This window comes from Cyanistes caeruleus, chromosome 2, assembly GCF_971803275.1.
Source record: "Cyanistes caeruleus chromosome 2, bCyaCae1.hap1.1, whole genome shotgun sequence".
Classification (NCBI taxonomy): Eukaryota; Metazoa; Chordata; class Aves; order Passeriformes; family Paridae; genus Cyanistes; species Cyanistes caeruleus.
This window is the reverse complement of record NC_141702.1, coordinates 44,825,917-44,846,815: the sequence shown is the minus strand read 5'-3', so window position 1 is coordinate 44,846,815 and position 20,899 is coordinate 44,825,917. Positions and strand designations below refer to the sequence as shown.

At 45.5% G+C, this 20,899-nt stretch overlaps 1 protein-coding gene across 1 annotated transcript in view; it reads right to left on the bottom strand.

Moving 5' to 3' along the window:
* Positions 1-19,969, bottom strand: part of FOXO3 (forkhead box O3) — an 88,260-nt gene extending 68,291 nt beyond the window's left edge. The window contains exon 1 of the mRNA XM_086876739.1: positions 19,126-19,969. Within this exon, the coding sequence (XP_086732865.1) occupies positions 19,126-19,719 (594 nt within the window). The 5' untranslated portion in view covers positions 19,720-19,969. The remainder of the gene's footprint in view (positions 1-19,125) is intronic.
* Positions 19,970-20,899: the final 930 nt, after the last annotated feature.

Sequence of the window (20,899 nt, the reverse complement as noted above, 5' to 3'; positions counted from 1 at the left end):
GGAAAAGAAAGAACTGAAAGTCAGCAATTAGCTAGGGGGTGATGGTAAAGAGGAGCTGCCTGTCATCTGCTGGTCCCTCAGATATACTAGTGCCTATTCCAGTCTCTGCTGGGTTTGTTACATATCTTACTTGCACAGCACAAGTCCTCTCTGAAGATCTGTTCCAACTGCAGCCATCACTGTCAAAAACTACAGGTGCACAACAGCAGCACTTGGCAATGGTGGATCTTAGTCTGTCTAAAAACAAGGTTCTCAATGAAGAACACCACACATGCTTTTCAGTTGCACTGAAATAGGATAAAATGCACACTTTTCCACCCTTCTGGGATGCTTCCATGGTTCAGGGTCTTCTGCTGATGTGATGCAAGAAAAAGAGCCAGTGGCTCCTCTGCATCTGGACGATGGCCTCTCTGCATTGAAACCCACAGCATCACCTTCTAAACTCACCCATTGGTGAGTTTCCCAATCTCAGAGATTGAGAAAGCAAACATCTTGTTTTCATCCACCCTTGCACCAGGCAAGAGTGGAGGTAAAGTATTAGCACCACAGTTACAGTGCAGAGGAGGCTGTACACAGGAACAGACTAACTTTTTACAGAGCTCCAAGCAGAAGCTCTGCAAGTGGTTGGGACGTTCTGACAGATGTTCTCAGCACCTGGCTCTTATCCAAACCCTCCCTTAGAGGCACGTGTTCCACTTGAGAGGACCTTGCTTTCAGTGCATGTATTCTTCCATAATTGAATGTGTTGAAGCCCAAAGCTTCTTTTCCTCCCAAAGCTTTTGCATGATTTGTAACTTCAGCATGACATTAGCTCTGATGCTTCTGGAGGGCTAAGCAAAACCCCTCCTACACCATGAAACGTTACGCTGGACACAGTTGATCAGCCTCATTCCTTGTCCATGATCATCCTGCCTACTCAGCCGACTATTAAATAATTAACCCACACTGAGGCAAAGGCTCCTTTCTGCCTCATGGAATGGGGCCTCGAGCTTCCAGTGTGAAGCTCCTTTGTATTGAAGCCAGTATGTCCTAGAAATCTTTCTGTGGGCAGCTGTACTTTGTATAAACAGTAATATAAACAACAGAGATTAAAGGGGTTCATCTCTCGCTGTTAAAGACAAACAAATACAACTGTTACAAATCATTTTGAGGTGATAAGGGATTTGGGGTGAGCGAAGCTGAACCCTGACTCCATGACCCTGTGGCATGCATCCAAGTGGAGTAAGAGGAAGCTCCCAGTGTTCCTGAAGCTGGGCCTCAAGAAGGGCACAGGCACCAGTGCTGCAAGGCTGCACTTCTGCAACACTGCACACTTCATTTTGCCTCCTGTTTGGAGTTGTCTCCCTTCACTCACCAATGCTTAAAGTCGGCTGCACCAAACAAACCTTAATCCTGGGTTTTAGCACAACCCAAGCAGTTGGATATCTCCATACATGCACACACTGAAACTGTCATTTTCTTCACAATTTGGTAGTTTCCTTAAACAGCTGCTGCTTCCAAAGATCCTAAGCCCTCCTTCTCCTGCTTTTAGGTTTCCTTTTATTTAGAATTCAGGCATTTACATTTCTAGGATGGAAAAAGGACATTTATGATCAGATATTCTAGACACCCCTCTACATCAGAAATCAGGAGATAGGAGTTTAAACTAAAATACCACACTACCAGTGGTCTCTGCTGCCTCTTCTTCCTTCTCCAAAGCCCATTGCTGGAGGAGTGAAGCTGCTGCTCTCCCTGGTCCGACACTGTCAGATCCCCAAGGCAGAGCCCATTGACACCTGCCCATTGAAAATGACTGCTGGATTTGCAGTCAGAGAAAACCCCGCTTCTTTGTCCTGCCCTCAAAATCAGGCTGAGAAGGAAGGCTGTTGGAAGATTTTTTTTGTCTTGACTTCTGGCATAGGATCCTCTGGATACTTCATTTAACAGACACGCTACACACCTTCAGTGCCTTCAGTTTTTCCTGGTCTCTGCATGCAGTATGTCGCTGTTGTGGTCTCTGTCTTGTAACTATAGGACTTTGGTTTGTCATAAGGTGACAGAAAAATGCTTTATCTGACATGCTGTGGGCCAGATTTCTGAGAGACTCTGGAGAAAGATGCTCACTGGCACGGGTGACTAGGCCAGGCCCATCCACTACAGGGCCTTTTGTAGGCCATAAAGGTTCACATATATTGCAAAAAAGAAATTACCACTATGTCAGAGCCCAAAGTTATGTGGTTTTCTTTGAATTTTTTCTACCTACTTTTCATATCTTTCTACTGAAAGAAGAGGTTTATAGCACGGAGAGTTGCATCAAACAAAACTCTCCTCAACAGCCTTATCTCAATCCCACAAAATGTTAAGTCAAGGTTGTTACCTCTTCCATCTCCTTTCCTTGCACACTAGAAAACAAACAAAATAAACAAATGGCATGTGGAAAAGCCTCAGTGCAGTACAGACAGGACAGATTTTTTGATTCATCTTCAATCTCTTCACTTTTTTGTTCTCCACAGACCTAAGAAATATGTACAATTCTTGTATCTACATAAGTTGCCCATTTCTAACTGATGCAGGCTTCCATAGATGACTTGCAGCATGGAAAACAAGTTACTTAAACTCCTCCACTCTCCATAAATGCAAAGGAAAATCTCAGCTGGCAGCCAGCATGCTGCAGTACTGATGCTGTTCCTAAAACCTACAAACCAGTCCCCAGCACGTGTTGCTGCAGACACTTGTCTGCACTTCAAATGTGTACATTTCAATGTTTTCTGAATGCACAGAAACCAGGCAATGTAAATAGAAAACAGTTTTAACATGACACAGAGACACAGGGTAACAACGCTCCCTCCACATTACGCAGCTAAAGCTTCAGCCCACAGCGCCAGCTACATGACAGAAATGCTCCATCAAGCCAGTGCTGTGGCTCTGCAAAACTGTAAATGATTACAGAATAATGCCCTGCAATCAAAGAACAAAATGTGTGCTGCAGATTAATCACTTTCCAAGACGGGAAAGGAAAGATAGGCTTGAGAGATAAATCTGGCTGGGGTGTTTATGCAAGCGTATCATGCTCCTTAGTACTCAATGTCCCAGAACTTACAGAGGAAGTAAACAATGTGCTGGGGGGGCGTGCGGGGGGTGTGCGAGGGGTGTGCGTGTGCCCGCGCTCACAACCCCAATTAAGACAGCTTGTGAAAAATGCTGAACTTTCAGTTATGAAACTCCGGTGTCAGGAGTCACTTTATTGCCAGCTGTACAGCTCCTGCCTGGGAGAATCTAAAACAAGGAGCCCTTCAGACACAGCCGACGCTTCTCTGTGGCATTTCAAACTTCCCTATAAAACTCCATAAGGATGCCCACGGACTCCTGAGCCCTCTCCCCCATGTCAGCAGCTACAGCAGATGGGCAGTGCATTTGAAGGCAGGGACTTCAAGAACTTCTGGCTGGGTTTTACTTCTGGAAGCACACTCTGGCAACCTACATTTGCAATGTCCCTCTAGCATAAAATCACACTGCTTTTGGCTGTTTAGGCAATGCCAACTTTCATGCATTCCTCTTTTCTCTGTAAACATATTTACATTTATAACTCCTAACTGACTTAACACTACACAGGCACTTTGAGGAAAACTTTGCCAGCACTTGAATTAAATGCAACACTTTGACAATCCATTACAAACACAGTAAACTGACAGCAGTGGGTGTAGGAGAGGCTGGTGACAATGGATTTAGATCAAGGGCTGCACAGGTTCATTGGGGAGGCTTTCTGCAAAAGCTCACCAGGGGCCTTTGCCACAGTAGACTGAGTCACCAAAGTGACAAATTACAAAAAAGTTAGAAAATCTTCATGGTAAGAGTTTCAGTTGTCATCAATGGCTTTGGAAGAGGCAGGGGCACCATGCTGCAATTCCTCACCTGAGGATGATGGTCTTATACCAAATTTATTTCCACACGGGAGTTAATAAAAATTTCCTAAGAAATTAAGTGAGAGACAGTGCTGGGGTATGCACTACAACAGTGCTGCATATAGGGAAAATACTTCACAGAAACCAACTACTGAGGTTCCTTCTCCCTGCAAACATCTGCCTCTGTATTAAAACAAATTAACAATACGCCACTAATAACAAGACTGTGATATAGCTGTGAGGTTCCCCTAAAGCAAAATCCTACCAATGTTAGTAATTGATTCAGCAATGTGCACCAGTTCAATGGCACAGGCGTCTCCAGTTCTTGGAAACATTACATCCACTCTAATTCTCCTGCCAAGGTCACCACAACTATCAGAAAATCCCCATACGCCGTGACCCAGAGAGCTGTGTCTAAACAGCTGTTATCAATAGCCTGGGAAACTGAAGCACCACACCTGAAAGGCATCAGCCATCACAAGTAAATCCCTCAGCCAACCACCCTGCCAGAGTGGCTCAGAGAGCAGTGGCAGATTTCTCTTGCAGCGGAAAAAGCAGGGCATGCTAGATTTACCTTTGCGCTGTTTGTTGCAATGTGTGTTTGCCTACGCTATATTGCAATGGAAAGAGGACAGGACACCCTGTTACCTGCTTAAAGTTTTGAACTTTTATCATGAAAGAACAAGGGACTCATAGGTGACACACTCTATGCCCAAGCTCTTTAATAGGTCAATACAAGGTTATTCACACCAATAAATGACTTGGTCTAGCTAACACCAGAATTCAGTATGTTTCTCAACCTAATTCTGATAACAAAAACACTGTCATCAGCTTCCCTAGATGTGAAGACATTTTACCAGAACCATTAAAGACCAGGCATGAAGTTAGCATCAGAGGCAGAAGGTACAAGAAACCATGAAGCGGTATCAGAAAAGGTCAGCTATATCATTACATTTTCAAGTCTAAATGCACCAAGTCAGAGGGTCCTTACTGGAAGACAGAATATGCTATGACTATGGATTGTACACTTTCATGCCTTCTATTTTTTTCAGTGAGGAACTTGAATGTCTCCTCTCTTTTCACAGATAAGGAAGGAAAAAGGAACATCCCCTCACCATGGAAATAAGAGAAATTACTACCTATACCATTAAATACTTCAGGGACAGCTCAGTAACCCTATGAATTGTAGAATCTCAGATACAGTTTGGCGTCTAGATCAGGCTACAGAGAAGACATCCAAGTGTCTCTGAGACAGGATCCTCCATCTCTTACACAATGAGCAACCTCTCACTCCCCAGTATCAGCAGAAGGAACAGAATTATCCAAATGACTAAGGATTTGTACACTGACAGCACCAGGACTGCTTACCTAAGGGTGGATCAGTTAAAAATATAAACAGTGTTCTAAATTATAGATCGTGCTGTGAGCCCCACCTACACCTTGTATTGTCCAACACTTCCTACTACAAAACCCTGTTTATTCCTCTGCACTAACAACTTTGGAAACCTGACCTGAAACTGGGATTAGAAACAGGATAAGTGGTCCAGGATAGGAAAGCAAGACACAGGAAATACACAATCCTAGGGCAGGGCAGAAATGTGGAATGGAGAGCTGGACAAGAAAACCAGACAAGCTGGAGAAGCAGAACAGATATGAAAACCAGTGGGGTGGGCAGAGGCATGGAAGATCACAGGAAAAGGAAGGAGGGATGCATGGAGAAAGACTGGGAGTCAGAGAAGAAGAGACTGGGATAAGAGAACATAGTAAGGAGCTTGGGGAGGGGAGAAGAAGATACGGTGCTGGGACAGTGTTTGTCAGGGAAGCCTATGGTTACTGAGGAGGCACATGACACAGACAAGCACACCAGCAAGGGCATATTTCTTTACTCGGAGCCAAGTGCAACAGCTATGGCACAGGGCCCACACAGGGAGCACAGGGGATGAGCTGAGACCGTGAGTACCCCTTGGAGGATCCAGACCAACAAGGAGAGTGGGGGTGGAGAGAGCCTGTGAGCTCCTTACTAATAAGAGTGTCACAGCCAGCAAGAGAAGTAATTTCAAGTATTATAGGCAACTTAATTTCTGACATTTTGTACTTCCCAAGCACTTGACTTTTATATGGATACATTTTTTCAGTGTAGATTTTTGGATAAATAAAGAATGTTCTTATTTAGTACTTCTGCTTGGCCCTTAACTGAACAGTGAGAACTATCAACAGAGATGCTCCAGTGATCTATAGTTCGTGGTCAAACTGTGCAAAATCTCCCTGGCAGCTCCTAGAAAATGGGGAAAACCCATCACTGGCATTGCTCAAACCTACCCACTGCATTGCAGTACTTGTAGGGAGAAACCCCCCAAATCTGTAACCACCTGGAAGAATTCATGGTCTGATACACGATCCAGTTTCCTGCAAAAAATAAGGAAAATACCACCTCTATGGCCATGAAAAGCTTTTTTGTTTTTTTTAAACCAAACAGAACCAACGGCCACAAACAAAAATGTCAAACCAGAAAGCAGGCACTCAAAACTGGATAAATTTAGTAAGATGTCATGATTCAACTACAATTGAAGGAAATCCATACTTAATTTCTCAAACAACTGCTATCATACAGTTCAAGCAGTGTTTTTCCTTCAGGCTGAGAAGATACCAAATACACACTATTTCTCAATTTACTACTTTTTTCCTCTTTTCTTTCTTTCAATTAGAGAACATTGTCATTCCACATGCTTACTACAAGCCTGAATAGAAATGACACGTGAGAAGCTTTTGCCAGGGTTAAGTCCTGACACAGCTGTTGGAAAAACCCAAAATGAACATTTTATCCTGGCCAAATCAGTGTTCTTTTCACTATTTATACTCTTGAATCCAGCAGCTGCAAGTGACGCTACAGGTCATGTTGTCCAAAATGGACAAGGAATCTGAAGATCCTCTCAAGTTTTGGAGGCTTGTTCCTAGTTCTGTTCTCCCTCTGAGAACTTCACAGCACTGCTGCACCAACGCCAATTTGCTGCAAGTTTAAGTAGAATACCAAACTCTAGTCAGAACAGATTTTTCGGCTAAAATTTACATTTAAAAAAAAAAAAAAGAAAGAAGTCTTTTTCCTGCTTTCATTTTTCAGCACCATAGGATCAACACTGGCTGCTCAGCTGATAATGCCCCTCTTTATTTGAAATTATTTTTCTCTTTTCACCACCCACATTCATCTGGGACTTATTCAGTATTATTCTGCCTGACACTAGTCCAAAACAGCAAACAATTTCTGTAACAGCGCAATAAGCAGAGAAGACCCTAACAGAGCTGCTTCGTTGTCTAAGAACCCCCTTACACATCAAAAATGAGTCTGAAAAACATGTAAGGAGGCTAGATACAGCTGTGCCTTTAACAGTGCAACCTCTCTGGTATTTTACATTTGGCATCTGGCATTTTACAAGCAGGGAAACATTTCTGCTGTACTTTGGCCTTCTGTCATCTGAGAGAGGTGGAGATTTATGCCCTTTCTCCTTCTAAATTAGACTACTTCAGTGCCCTATTTTATATTCCTCCTGACAGGTCCCTACTTTGTACAAAACAAAAAGTACTACTGTCGCTGTGTTGCATGGCAAAAGCCCTTTCCAACAGAAGGAGAAAACTCCCGCCACCAAGTCAAGTGGCAAGATGTAACTTCGCAGTTAAAACTGCAAGGATAAAATAACTTTGCCCAGCAACATATTAATTTCCAGCAGGATTTGATAAAATTATAATTCACTCTCCAGAAAAAGACTAAAACATTAAACATATTATACTGAGAAAGTCAAAATAGGTCATTCAATCAGCGTTATTCCCCCTTCATTTCACACATAATACAAAGCAGTTAAGTAGTTTCTCTTGCAATTAGCATCATCATTGTCTCCTTGGTGTCTAAAATACACTGGAGATATGAAGCTGCTCTGACTGTACGGCAGCCCAGGCCCTGCTTCCCACCATCACTGACTTCTCAATAAATACAGAGGTGAAATCCTGTCTTCAATGATTTCAACAATGATAATTTTCTTTTGTTATTCCAATTCCCTGGTCTATCATCTCAAACAATAGGCCCTTTCCCTCTGATTAAAAAGCAGTACAGGTGTGCTCAGGAAGAACCCCAGTACCTCCAGCTGCCAATGCACACCCACTCCATCTTCCAACCAAGAAGACTTGTTACCTGGCAGAGCCCTGAAGAAAGTGGGCTAGAAATTCCTCAGCCTTCATGAGGAACGGCGGGGTTTTAAGAGATCTTTCCTGGATGTGAGAAATCTGACATATGCTTCAGATGCATTTTAATTTAGAAGAATGTTGGAAAGATTTTATTTATGTTTCTAATTAGGTAAACAGTATGCTTCTTCCACCTGCTTTGAGCTACCCCACTAGGCCCAGTAGACATCAGATGTCTATGAACATACATCAGGTTGATTTACACCCTACTGCTAGCTCATGGAATCCTTCCTCCTCCCAGGCCCGTATGCCACTACCTTATGGACTACACACTTCCCCTCTTTTTTTGCATGGAAAATGGCCTCACTATTGATTTTCAAATACCTTCCTAAGTACACAGCTCCCTTCCCCATAGCTTTATATAGAACAGTTCCTCATAAAATATTTCTCTCCTACCCCAAGCATGCAAACTTTCTAGAACATTTTAATCGGAAGTATTTTTGCCATGCATGAACCAGGATGCAAGAGCACTGGGACAGGAAATAAATCTCAACATGCCATGGGAAGTGAAAATCACATTGTCAACATCATGATCATCGTAATACTAGGTCAGAGCTTTTGGCTGCTGCACAAGCTAGGCTGGAAACCTCTGGCCCAATTCATGCAGAGCTCTGACATGACTTCCATTTGCAAATCGAAGATTTTAGATGTAGCCCAATTATCTGGGACACATACATGGCTGAGGCTATGAATTCAAAAAATGCTTTTTTACAGCTCCTCAGTGGCAGCATCATTATCAGTGCCAAAGTTCTTGTCCTAAAAAGGCAGAGAAGGGTCAGCAGCTTCCCATTGTAGGTCTCGATGCATACTTAAAGAAGCATCATTCACTCTGAAACCTGACATCTCACACAAACGGTTTTGAGTTCCCCCATATAGTGAAACTCTTAGGCATAACAGATCGTGTTGCACAAAAACAGGGACAGCAGCTCTACATGTCTCAGCTTACAAGCATCTCAGGACAAGACTTGAACTGGCGTCACCTTCTTGTACAAATTGCTGGAAAAAAACATTCTCTGAAAATTAGTCAAGGTCCAGAGCAGTTGTGCAGAACAAACAGTAAGTTATAGGCTTTCAGGAAACCACATCACTGCTCTCTACAGAAAATCAAACAGCAAAAATGGTGATAATGTGGGAGCCTGTGAAACATTCACAATAAGACATTCTTGAGCGCTGCTCTCACTTGTCAGATGCCAAATTTTATGTACTAAAGCATATCTAGAACTTAATATGTGAAACTGATAAATCCTCCGTGAAGTATTAGCAAATATATTTATACAAGACTGAGGTTCACACAAAGTCGGAAACTTTTGGTCTGGATTAAGTCTCACATTTACAAGTATGTTTACACTGCAAATTTCATGTAAGAAAGTGGGGTTAACCTTGGTCACAATGTGTCTTTGGAGAGCTGCAATAGGTGTTTGAAGAGATAGCTTAGACAGAAAAAGATACCAGATACCCCAGATACCAGAGGAATTAAAAGCACTGCTATGTGAATACATATCAAGACAATTCAGTCCACATTCTAGATAAAACAAATATGGGCCTGCAATTTGGCCCATGTCCTAAAATTATTTCTTTAGAATAATACATTTATTCTTCTGCATCCTATTTTGGAAAGCACAAAGAAACCAACACGATACAGCATGAGAAAACACTAAGTTATCAGGACAAATTGTCTCCAGAGTCAGAGGTGCTGACTGTCTAGACTAGGAGAGCAGCTTGTATTAGATATTACTAGGCAATTAATACATTTTTAGACAAAGCTTTGCTTACTTAAGTATGACACTCTTACTAAGGTTCCCTGGTCATACTCGGTTCTCACACGGGGCTCAGGCTCAGCTGTAATCAGGATTTTTGGCACTGCCGGCTTGAGTCTGTCTAGCACTAATGCAAATGTGTGCTCCTGCCTTAACATGGCCTTTAGCAGGGATGAGACTCAGACCTGCCCTCTTCGTCTACCCATGAAAGTTGCATCGTCATAAACCTACATCCACGCAAACTCTTTTTCATTCCCACTGCAAACTGAGCAGTCGCAGCAGCCAGGGCGCAGAGCGAAGCCCCAGCAGACACATCCTGATGTTTTTGGGTGTTCCTCTATCTGTCCTCCCACCGCACACCGCCGTCTGTCCTCATCACTCTTCCGACTTATCTGCTGTCTCCCACTCCTCTGGGGCTGGGATAAGCAGATGTTACCTCCCTGTTCAAGTCCTGGCAAACAGCCCAGACCTGCCTTTTCTCAGGAAGCCAGCAAACCTACTGAAAACTCTTTCCTGAGTCCCACCCACTGATCACAATCCCGGGAGTGCCACGGCCTCCGCTGCTCCCTAGAGAGAGAGACAAAGATCTCAGCAGGCCAGGGATAGGGAGACAGGCTGGCCTGAAGACACTGCAGGGCTGCAGGCTGGGTTACGAGCAGCCCCCAGACAGACCCACATCACAACACAGAGTGTGAAGGCAGCCTCAGAAGCAGGTGTCAAAGGAGAAAAGTGGCTCCTGCTTCCTGCCCTCATTCCAGAGCTCTCAACTGGATTTTGACGTGGAGACTTCAGCACAGACCCACCCTTCACCTCGGCACGGGCAGTGGGTGAAGAGACGCAGAAGTGGCGTGATCCAGTGACTCAGCCCAGGGACATGCACCTGAGCACAGGCAGCACTCGGGCGTATGGCAGCCCCAGGCTGCACAGGCTGAGCCCTGCACCCACAGCCTTCTCACTCCCAAAACTGGAGGCACACGCTGCAAAGGCCCTGACCAGCTGTCAGCGCCACACGGCATCCTCCTTGCTTCAAGTGGTCCTTCCTCCACCAGTTTTTCTGACAATGGCCCATGGGCTGCCTCTGCCCTTCTATACCAGCATGCACCGTCCTCATGCCTCTCTTTACATGCAGCGAGTAGAAACTTCACCATCAGGGGAAAAATAATGAAGAAAAGCAAAATAATACCTTGCCAAATAAACATGTTCATGTGAGAACCCGGCATTCCATAATTCAGCTCTGAAGTATGTAGCATGTTGTGATAGAGCAAGCAATCCACTCAATTTGTTAGCACAAGTCTGTTATAAGAGCTAATTTTCACGAGGCCTTTCTTTACTAGAACAAATCCACTGAAGGGCATTTCTCTGTCTGTGAAATATTAAGAAGGTATTTTAAAAAGTATTTAAATAGCCTTTATTTTTAATATGTACCAGCATACAGAAAAAGAAAATTGCCCCAGTAAGCAAAATACAGGTAAGACACACACAGACAGTTATTAATAACATATCAATGCTGCTAACTCCCAACCTGCCTCAAATTCCCTGCAAAGCAGCATTATAAGCATATCAATCCTTGAGCAAACACGCAAGGTGGGTGGCCCAAAGAAAGGACTCTGGCTTTGCAGGGCAAGAGGAGCTCCTCCTGGACCTCACAACCAAGCACAGCACCAGGAGAAACCACTCTGGCGAATAGCAATGCTCTTCTCTAGCCCTACTGGAAGGCATCTCCCTTGCTATTTCCCACCAGGGATGAGGCAGAGTACCGATGCAAGCACTCACTTGTTCCCAACTCCTCACACTGTGCTGGCATTGCTTTTTGTCAGTCCTGTAGCCTCATCATCTCTACGCTGCATCCCCAGCCAAAACTGGCACAGCTACGAGCCAGACCTCTACCTCCCACGGAAGTGCACCATGCAACCCTCCAGCTGGTGTTACAAGTGGGAATGATGAAGAAGGTGAAGTAGGACATAACATCCCTGGAATCTCCCAAGACAGGAAGGAGAAACTGGGATATGGGGAATTGAGGCATGGATTTATTTTTATTTTTTTTATATTGGTATTTGGAAATTAAACAAGTCCTCTCTGGTTCTTACTCCCCTCACAGGTTTTAGACCAATGATCTGTGACAACCCTTACCCAAAACACTGCCCAGGAGGTAACTTAGATAATGTAGTTGATGAATACAGCAAGACTCCTGCTGTTGTTGGAGATCACACTCCACTCCAGTGGTGGCCTGCTCTCAATGGCTGCAGGAGCCCTAAAGTCCACGTAGAGCTGAAATGACCTCCCTGCAGAGCACCACAATGTGCCCCAGCAATTCCTACATCCCTTCTCCAGCCTTGCACACCTGAGCTTTTCCTACTCCTTCACCCCAAAGGGGCTGGGGTCACACCACCACAGGACTCCAGATGCCCCTACAGTTCCTAGCAGTCTGAGAAGCATGGCTCTTCCTCTGCTGCCTCAAGCAGATGAACAAGAGCTGTATCCACCACGAGCAGAAAATGCTTGGAAACATGTTAGTTTGCTTGGGAAGCTAAGCTGCTGCCTAATAAATGCCAGATACACATGGGTAAGGAGCTGGTGCCTATCAGTAAAACTGTATCCCACACACACAACTGGAACATCAGGAAACTGGTACAGCCGTGCAGAGAAACACAGGATACCCCAACCTGACTTCATCAAAAGCAAGTTAGAACAAAACATCACACTCTGAAGGAAAATCCCCTTCTGTAGACAAGCCACTTTTTAATAATAAGTGCTAAATGGACTATTCAAGCAGGTAATTAATGTTAATTAACATATGTCAGGCCATAAATTGGCTAAATGCACCTCATTTTCCAAGCTTGGTGTGTGGCAATGCTCAGGAAATTGTAACAGAACAGTGTAAGTTAGTAGAAGCACAAAAAAAAAAAAAAAGACCAAATAAAAGGTTAAGCATAATCTTCACTTAACTCATGGTGTGCTGAGCCAGCAGTACAGAAAACTGCATGACTATGCACATTACTTGAACACTTCATTTTGCTCCTGAAGTGCGGCACTACGCACATATTGCCAGTCCCAAGAAAAGCCACATCAAAAAAAATCCCTGCAGCTCCCTGAGTGCTATCAGCCAGGTCTTTATCAGCATCGTCACTATGTGTGGGACTTGGATGCACCTCCTGTTCCAGGACCTGGCTAAGCTTTGGCCCTTTCCAGAGCCAATTTAAGAATCACAGTTTTCCATGACAAGGGGAACGAATCCGCAGCGGGAGGATGCTCAGAGCTTGCCCTTCCCAGGACAGAGCACCTCCACACATGGAGGCCTCTTGGTTTTAAAACAAACTAATATTGCCATTTTGTAACACTGCTCTTGGGCACATTTTCTGTGACAGACATAGTAGTAAGGCCTTTTTAAAAAGTGGGAGAGAAACAAGAATATGCAGAGACTTTAGTCTAAGTAGCAACTTGCATTAGGAAACACTTTCACTTTCTCCACTGGCAAGTCGCCACTATACCAAGACCCACTTTAATTGCATTGCAAATACGGAACAATCCTCACAAAAGATTTTCCATACTTCCACGCAAAATAGCTGGCTGCCAAAATCTAGCAGGGCACCTTTAGGAGGCTGCCACCTAGAGAAATGCTTTGGCTGCTTATCCTCAGTTTTCCCTTATCTCCAAGGCAATCCCTTCGGCCTCCCTTTGAAGTCAGCACACCCACTGTAATTTTCTGGGGTGGTTTCACGCTTGTTCACCCCATCCACCCCAGGCAAGCTGGCTGAAACCTACCCAGGCGCTGCAGGAGGGTGCGGGGGGACTGCTCCAGAGCTGCCTACCTTCCACTCAGGGCTGCTACTTTGTCCACATCAGCACAAAGAGCTTTCACAAAACCACACAGCTAACCCTAATCACTCGCCTTTCTAAATGCACCAGCACGTGCCCAGCCTCCCTTAATCTCCCAGGATTACAGCAAAGTAGTGTAGCACCACCAAAATGACCCGAATACAAAATGGCCTCGAGAGTAAGACACTGCTCACTTCACCAGGACAACACCAAGCAGAGGCAGGATGTCCCAGGACAGCAGTGCCAGGACATTTCTCCTCCCCAGCCTCATAGTCTCAGCCAGTGTTTGCTCAAGCCAGTACAGCATATTGCATATAGCTTCCACTAAAGTGATTTAATATTTATTAGCGTTAACTGTGTACTTTCAAACACACCGGTAAAAGCAGAAGCCAACCTCTGACTCTCAAGCTTCCTATTTTAAATATGTTCAAATTTTAAATATGTACAAATATTGACACTAATAAACCTATTACAGACAATGTCAACTGCTGCATCACTGCTTTAGGTAACCTTCTGTCTCTGAACAATGGATGGACATTGATTCCAGCATTTATCATGCAGGTCTACCTGGCAGCGATACTATCCAGCAAATACCACATCATCATTGACTGGAAGTTTCCCATTCACATCAAAAGCTGAGTTTATCAGAGCCTGTGATTCTTTGCAGCTGAAGACATTCACCAAGGTGATGTGTTTATGTCTAGATTTAACAAGTCCCTCAACAGAGGTGCTCCTCACTGTCATACTGTGGATCAAACAATGTCAGTGATTCTGGAAGAGCTACTTACTTGGTCTCTCTCTAACTGCTTCAATAGCTGTCACCTGCCTGCATGAGCTGGGGAAGAGTGGGATCTTTGATGTACATTACAGATATGAAATAACAATGTACGCTAATATCTACATATGGTTTCTACTTGAAAGCTAAAAAAGTCATTTGTTACTGTGATACTAAAGTATACTCCTCTTTGATGCAAGACGTTTGTTATCTAGTGGTTTCAACCACTGGAACCACACATCTCTTTACACTGCTCAGCACAAAAGTCACTTACAAATGTTTCTGAGTGTTTTGTTAAAGCACAACATAGTAAGGCTTTGATCAGGTAATATGCTTAAGCAGCAAGTTTAAGCACAAAAGTAATCCCAGTGAAGTCCCAAGGATCCATTCACATGCTTAAATCCATGCTCTCTTTAGCAGGTCAAAACTTAAAATAATCAGGCTACAGCTTGCAACTCAAACCCTTGTCTGTACAGACAAGTAAGGCAACACAAAAATATATTTTAAAAAATACAATAGAAGGCTGGAAAAAAATATTCTTACTAGCAGTTAATTGGGAAACAGAACCTTTAAAGAAATAAAAAGAAGACAAGTTTAAAAGTCAGCAGAGGAAAAAAGAAACTGATGCAGACTCCAGTTTTACATTGCCACTCCTGATAAAGACATTGTGTGTCAGTCCGAGGAAGGAGAAATAAGAAGGAAGAAAGTGGTGTTACTTCCTTCTCACATCTTTGCAAGATGATAAAAAGAGTCCGACACATCTTGTGTATCAGCATCTGGCTAACAGATTTAGACATCTGTCTACATGACTGGCAAATTTCTCAAGCCTTTTCAAGTCTCAGTAATTAGAGAAGAGACTTGTGCATTTGCTGCACTGAACGGCCTGCAGCCCTTTGGTACATACTGGCCAATGAAACACGGTAAGAAATGATGGAATGCCCATGTACAAAGTTTACAAAAACCTCCCCTTCAAAGTAAATATCCTAGCAGCAAGTGTTTATCTTTTATGGGGAAGATGAATACAACAGATGTAAAACAGAATAGGCTTCTGATATGAAAAACAAATCAAAGCAAATCAGCTACATTTAAATTTGGGAATTGCCGGTATCTCAGTATAAAGGACGAGATTCATAGTCTTGCCATAGCACTTAACAAAGAGGGAAATAGTCCCCCTAGTGTACTCTCCATGTAGAAAAGACTGTTTCACAAGATAGTGCTGCAAGAAATTACTAAACAACATTGTGGGAAGAGGTATGGAATTACTTAAACTGTAGTGAAACCAGGCACCTCTACTACATACATGTAAAAAAAATGAAAAGTTTTTATAGTTTCCTATTTTAAGATTATTGAGGGAAGTGAGTGTTTCACCCTAAATAATTCTGAGGTAAAACTTGGTTTTTAAGTCAGCACACTAGTTTTGTGACTGCAGGACTTTGATTGGGTAACAGATACCTGAATGAGGAAAGATCTAGTCATCGAGGAGCTCTGTAGAAGTACCTGGAACAGTTGCATTTCACAAGGGTGAAACCAGCTCACCCTGGCATCCCTTCCTCCCTCCAGTGATGACGAACATAAATACCAACCTTCCCTAAGTTTTCAAGCCAGAAGCAGACATTGGAACATGCATGGAAACCCTCTCCAGTAGCTTGGAAGTGTACAGGATTGTACCAACCGGGGCTGTCCGTGGCACACAGGAGTGTCCGGAGTGCGGCAGCTCTGCAGCACTGCACCGTACACTACTGCCCTCGTTAGCTTCAGGCACTGTTAGGTTAGCCAACATCCCACCAGGCCCAGGGGGAAGCAAAGGAGATTGTTGGGGGGGTGTATTGGGCAAACCTTATCCGAATTACCAGAAACGTAATATACGTCTTCCTAACCACATCTGAAATATTCACTTCTGCTTTAATGCCCTAGGCAGGGAAAAAAAAAAAAAAAAAAAAAAGTGATAGTTGTAACTTTAATTTATAGCTCTTAAAATAATTATTTGAGGAGAATAATCCCGGCTACGTTTACGGATTATGGTTTTCGGCACATCTCACTGGAAACAGTATTAATATTTTATAGATAATAGTACATAAGGTAATAAGACCAAGTTCTCTTCTTCCCTTTGTTTAAAATAACAATTTTCCCACTCAGTGGCAGAGCAGAATATTGTTAAATGGGCTTGCTGCCTTCAACGATGAATTTAGCTGTGTAAAAATATTCAAAATTAAGATAAAAGCCTTCTAACACAGAACTATCTTCTGTTCATTTAAAGTCTTGGTGTAACTAGCAATCTGAAGAAGCCTAATGCGAAAAGCTGACATTAGTTCCTGAAGAGTTGTATTCATTACCTGTGAAGCAAACAAAGATGGTAATAACATATAATGTGTTATAACATCAGGAGACTAAGATGGAGTCCCCATATAAGAGTGTTGCCTCTGCACAAACTAAGCTACTCTCTAGCCAAGAAATTGAAGTAGTCCACTTCTGAAAGTATATGCACTTGAAAAAGAAATCCTAGCCTTGCTAAGGAATTACATTTTCCAGTTTAAGATGCCTGGCACATTATTAGTTCCTGACCTCCCCTCTGCCCCTTCCAGTATGCCCCTACCACCCACGCACAACCGCACTCACTGTTAACGCGACCGAATGCCTTACCCTAACTTCAGAGACAGTTCACAATCATCAGGGGCAGAATTTGCTGCTACCAGTGTGCCTGTACTTCCTGAGAAAGGTCATCCTAAAGGTTTGTGAGTAACTTCTGAACTAAATTATAACAGAAGAATCTCAAGGGATCCAAGTTTTTAACATTTTAATTAGCTCCAAGTACCAGTTAATGCTGCTCAGCAAAAGAATCAATATCAAATTAACAGTATAAACTGTCAGAAAAATTGTGATGGTATTAAGGATACTAATCAATATAAGCACTTCATGTTATGGCCCAGATTCTGCTTCTGCTACAGTGAAAAAGAGTTTTGCCACTAAAACAGTGTCAGGCCCATTGTTAGGTCAGTCTTTGTTTGAATTAGATATTGAGAATTTACTGAAAATTCAAACTACCCGATAAAAATGCTGGATATGTCATAGCAGCTGACATCTAAAGCCACTGCTTCTATGTGAAACCAAACAACTTATGAAGGCACAGGCTGTCATTGGAAGATGTAACCCTTTATCACACTCTGCGTCACACTTGAAGAGTCAGATCAAAATTCAACACCTAATACAGACACAAAAGCTGTAAAAAAGATATGTGCTTTTAAAAGCCTTGTCTTCAACTAGCTATGCCAGCGATAAACTTTGCATTTGTATTTTCTCCAGACTGAGACAAGTCTGTCAACTACTGCGCTTCATTTGGAAGGTAAAAATCATACAGCCGCATTTCAATTCCCAGCAGCGAGTCCTGCTCAGGCACCAAAATACAGGACAGGGCTGCTAGTACAGAAACTGCCAGATATGTTTAATCTATATAGTATTTCTGACTAATATGTATACTGAAAGTTACCACCTGATCCAAACCTAGATAGTCTCAAAGAGAAAATTTAATTTCTCTGTAAAAGCATTGAACTTGCCGGCAAAATCACCTTCAGCCATCCATTCAAAAACTCCGTGTCAGATGCCACTTGTATCGGCCCTCAGCAGCAACTGAACCTTGCCGGGGTTTCCTTCTGCAGACAGTATCGGCATCAAGCAGCACCTGCATTTCTGTACAGCTGCAAGTACGTGACATTTCGGCATCCAACAGACGCTGACAGATGAACAGGAAAACGAGAAGAAAAAAAAGCAGTTCTGGAAATCACTTCAAATGTGCTTTACGTGCAGTTCTGGCTCCTGGTAGGCCTAATAAGACTCTTTCTTGAAGGTAAAACCCTGCCTCCCTGCAACGTGCTTTTGCACGCGCTGAGTAAACAAGCCACAAAAGCAGGTATTTTTTTTTTTACCCTCACTTATTAAAACGGTAGTGCTCTTAGCTGCTCACTGTCGCAGTGGTGGACAGAAAATGCTGGGCTATCAGTAGACGGTGCTCTCATACACTGGCACCGCAGGAATCGCAAACCAAGCACTCCCGTGGCTGAACAGCCAATAACTCCATGCTTTGATTAACTTTATAAAGAAATGTCAAAACCCGAATTTCCTTCTACTGTCTTTGAGGAACACATGGGCAAAAAACTGGAAGTTTTCTTGACAAAAATAATAAAGTCATTAGGTGTTTAAGCTTTGAGACTCAGACTGATCATGCATAAAAGCAATTCTGTCCATTTCCATCATGAGGAACCTCCGGTGTTACCAAAACTTTAAAAAAAAAAAAAAAAAGGCAAAATAAAACCCTCACGCCTTATAAATATTTTTCATTTTTCCTTCTCTCTCTCCCTCTCTCTTTCCCTGCTTATGTGCTTGTGCATCACGAAAGCCAGCTCCGCTCCAGCGTGTACTCTGCCCTCAGAGTCAATAGCCCTCACCGCTTCTACACAGCAACAGGGAAGAGACAAAACTTTACTTAATACCTCCCTTAAAAAAAGCAAAGCCGACAGGGCGACCACCATCAGCGGGGCCAGCATCAGCGCCCGGCGGGCTGCTGCCGGGACCAGCCGCCAGCACCCCGCTCCGCGGCCGCATCCTCCGCGGGCAGAACCCGCCCGTCGGGGCGGCGCGGCGGCAGCGCCGCGGCCCCGGGATCCCGCCTCACCTTCCACCCGGCCGAGCTGTTGCTGTCGCCCTTGTCCTTGAAGTAGGGCACGCAGCGGACCATCCAGTCGTAGATCTGGGAGAGAGTGAGGCGCTTCTCCGGGGAGCTCTCGATGGCGCGGGTGATGAGGTCGGCGTAGGAGAGGTTGCCCCACGCGTTGCGCCGCGACGAGCACTTCCTCGGCGCCGCCGCCGGGCCCCCGCTCAGCCCCCCGCCGCCTGCCGCCGCCGCCGCCGCTCCCCCCGGCGAGAGGCTCGGCCCCTCCGGGCCGCCGCCGGGCAGCGGGGCCAGCAGCCGCGCCGCCTCCTCCGGCACGGCGGTGGTCGCCGCCGCCGCCGCCGCTTCTCCGCCCGCGGGGGCCGCGCTGCCGACGGTCATGGCCGAGCCGCCCCCCTCCTCCTCGTCGTCCTCCTCCTCGGGGATCATGGAGGCGGCGTCGGCGGTCGACTCGCCGGCGGGCTTGGCTGGGCTGGCCTGCAGCTCGGGCCTCTGCAGGGGCCAGGTGCAGGAGCGGGGGCGGCTCTGCGGCTCGAACTCGGGGTCCAGCTCCACGTCCAGGGGCGAGAGCGGGGCGGGGGGCGACGCCTCTGCCATCTTGGCCTCCCCCGCGGGCGGCTGCGGGGCGCTGCGACGGGGCGGGCGGGCGGCCGCCGACCCCGCTCCTCCTCCGCCGCCTCCTCGGTGCCGACGGGAGCCTAGCAGGCGGGAGAGCGCCGGGCGGGCATGCCGCGCTCCGCTAAGGGCTGGCCGGCTCTCCGCTGCGCCCCGAGCCCCGCTCCCCGCGGGCGATGCGCACGCCGGAGCTCGGAGGCGGGGGGAGAAGGGGAGGGAGGGAGGGGAAAAAAAAAAAAAAAAAAAAAAAAAAATCAGATTAGGAGCCGGAGCGGCCGCGCAGGGCGGCAGCACGGGCCGGGCGGTGCCGGAGGTGCCCGCGGCGCTGCCCTCCGCGCCGGCGGAGCGGCGGCCGCTCCCGCGGTGCGTGTGTGCGTTTGTTTATGTTTCACTCCATGCGGATGCAGAAGTAGCTCCAGCGGGAACCGCGCTGTATCCAGTCGGGAGAAGACCCCCCACGCCCCCGGCGCCCCCGAGCTCGCTGCTCGCCGCTACCGCAGATACCTTGCCTTTCGCGGGGGGTAGTCCTTTGCGCCCTCCGTCGGCAGGAGGGCAGGGAGAGGGGTCCTTTGGGTTACGCCGAAGACTTTTTCTTTCTTCAAAACGCCCTAAAGGGAGCCGAAGTCTTAGCATACATCCAACTGTACACTAGCGCAAACCTGTCACTTTGCGGTGCCCCCAAGCCACACGCAAGCAACACCCCAAAATCTCACAGCCGACGGAGCAGGGGGCAGGATAAGGCCACCCCGGGGGCTGGTCCGTTTAAAAAAAAAAACACAAAAATAGTAATAAATCCTCCTTCTTGCAGGGAAAAAGCAAACAAAACGGGAACAAATCAAATCGCCAGTCTTCCAACAGGTCCAGTAGCTTTAAGCCCTCCCTAGGGCTGCCAAAGAGAATAGGTTTTGTTCCAGCATCAACACCACATTCATAACCTCCTTGCTCCTGCTGCTGCCATCTTGACAGTTTTTTCCCCCTTCACTTAAGTCATTTAAAAAGCGCAGGCAGACGAGGCAGGGAAAGCCACATCGGGAGGGGCGGGAGGCGGCGGGGGGGTGCTGGATCGACAGCCACCTCCACAAGCGGCAGCAATCGAGATCCGAATTCACGGGAGGAAGAAGCAGCGCTGCTGCATGGTTCCTGCTGCTCCTGCGCCTTCAGC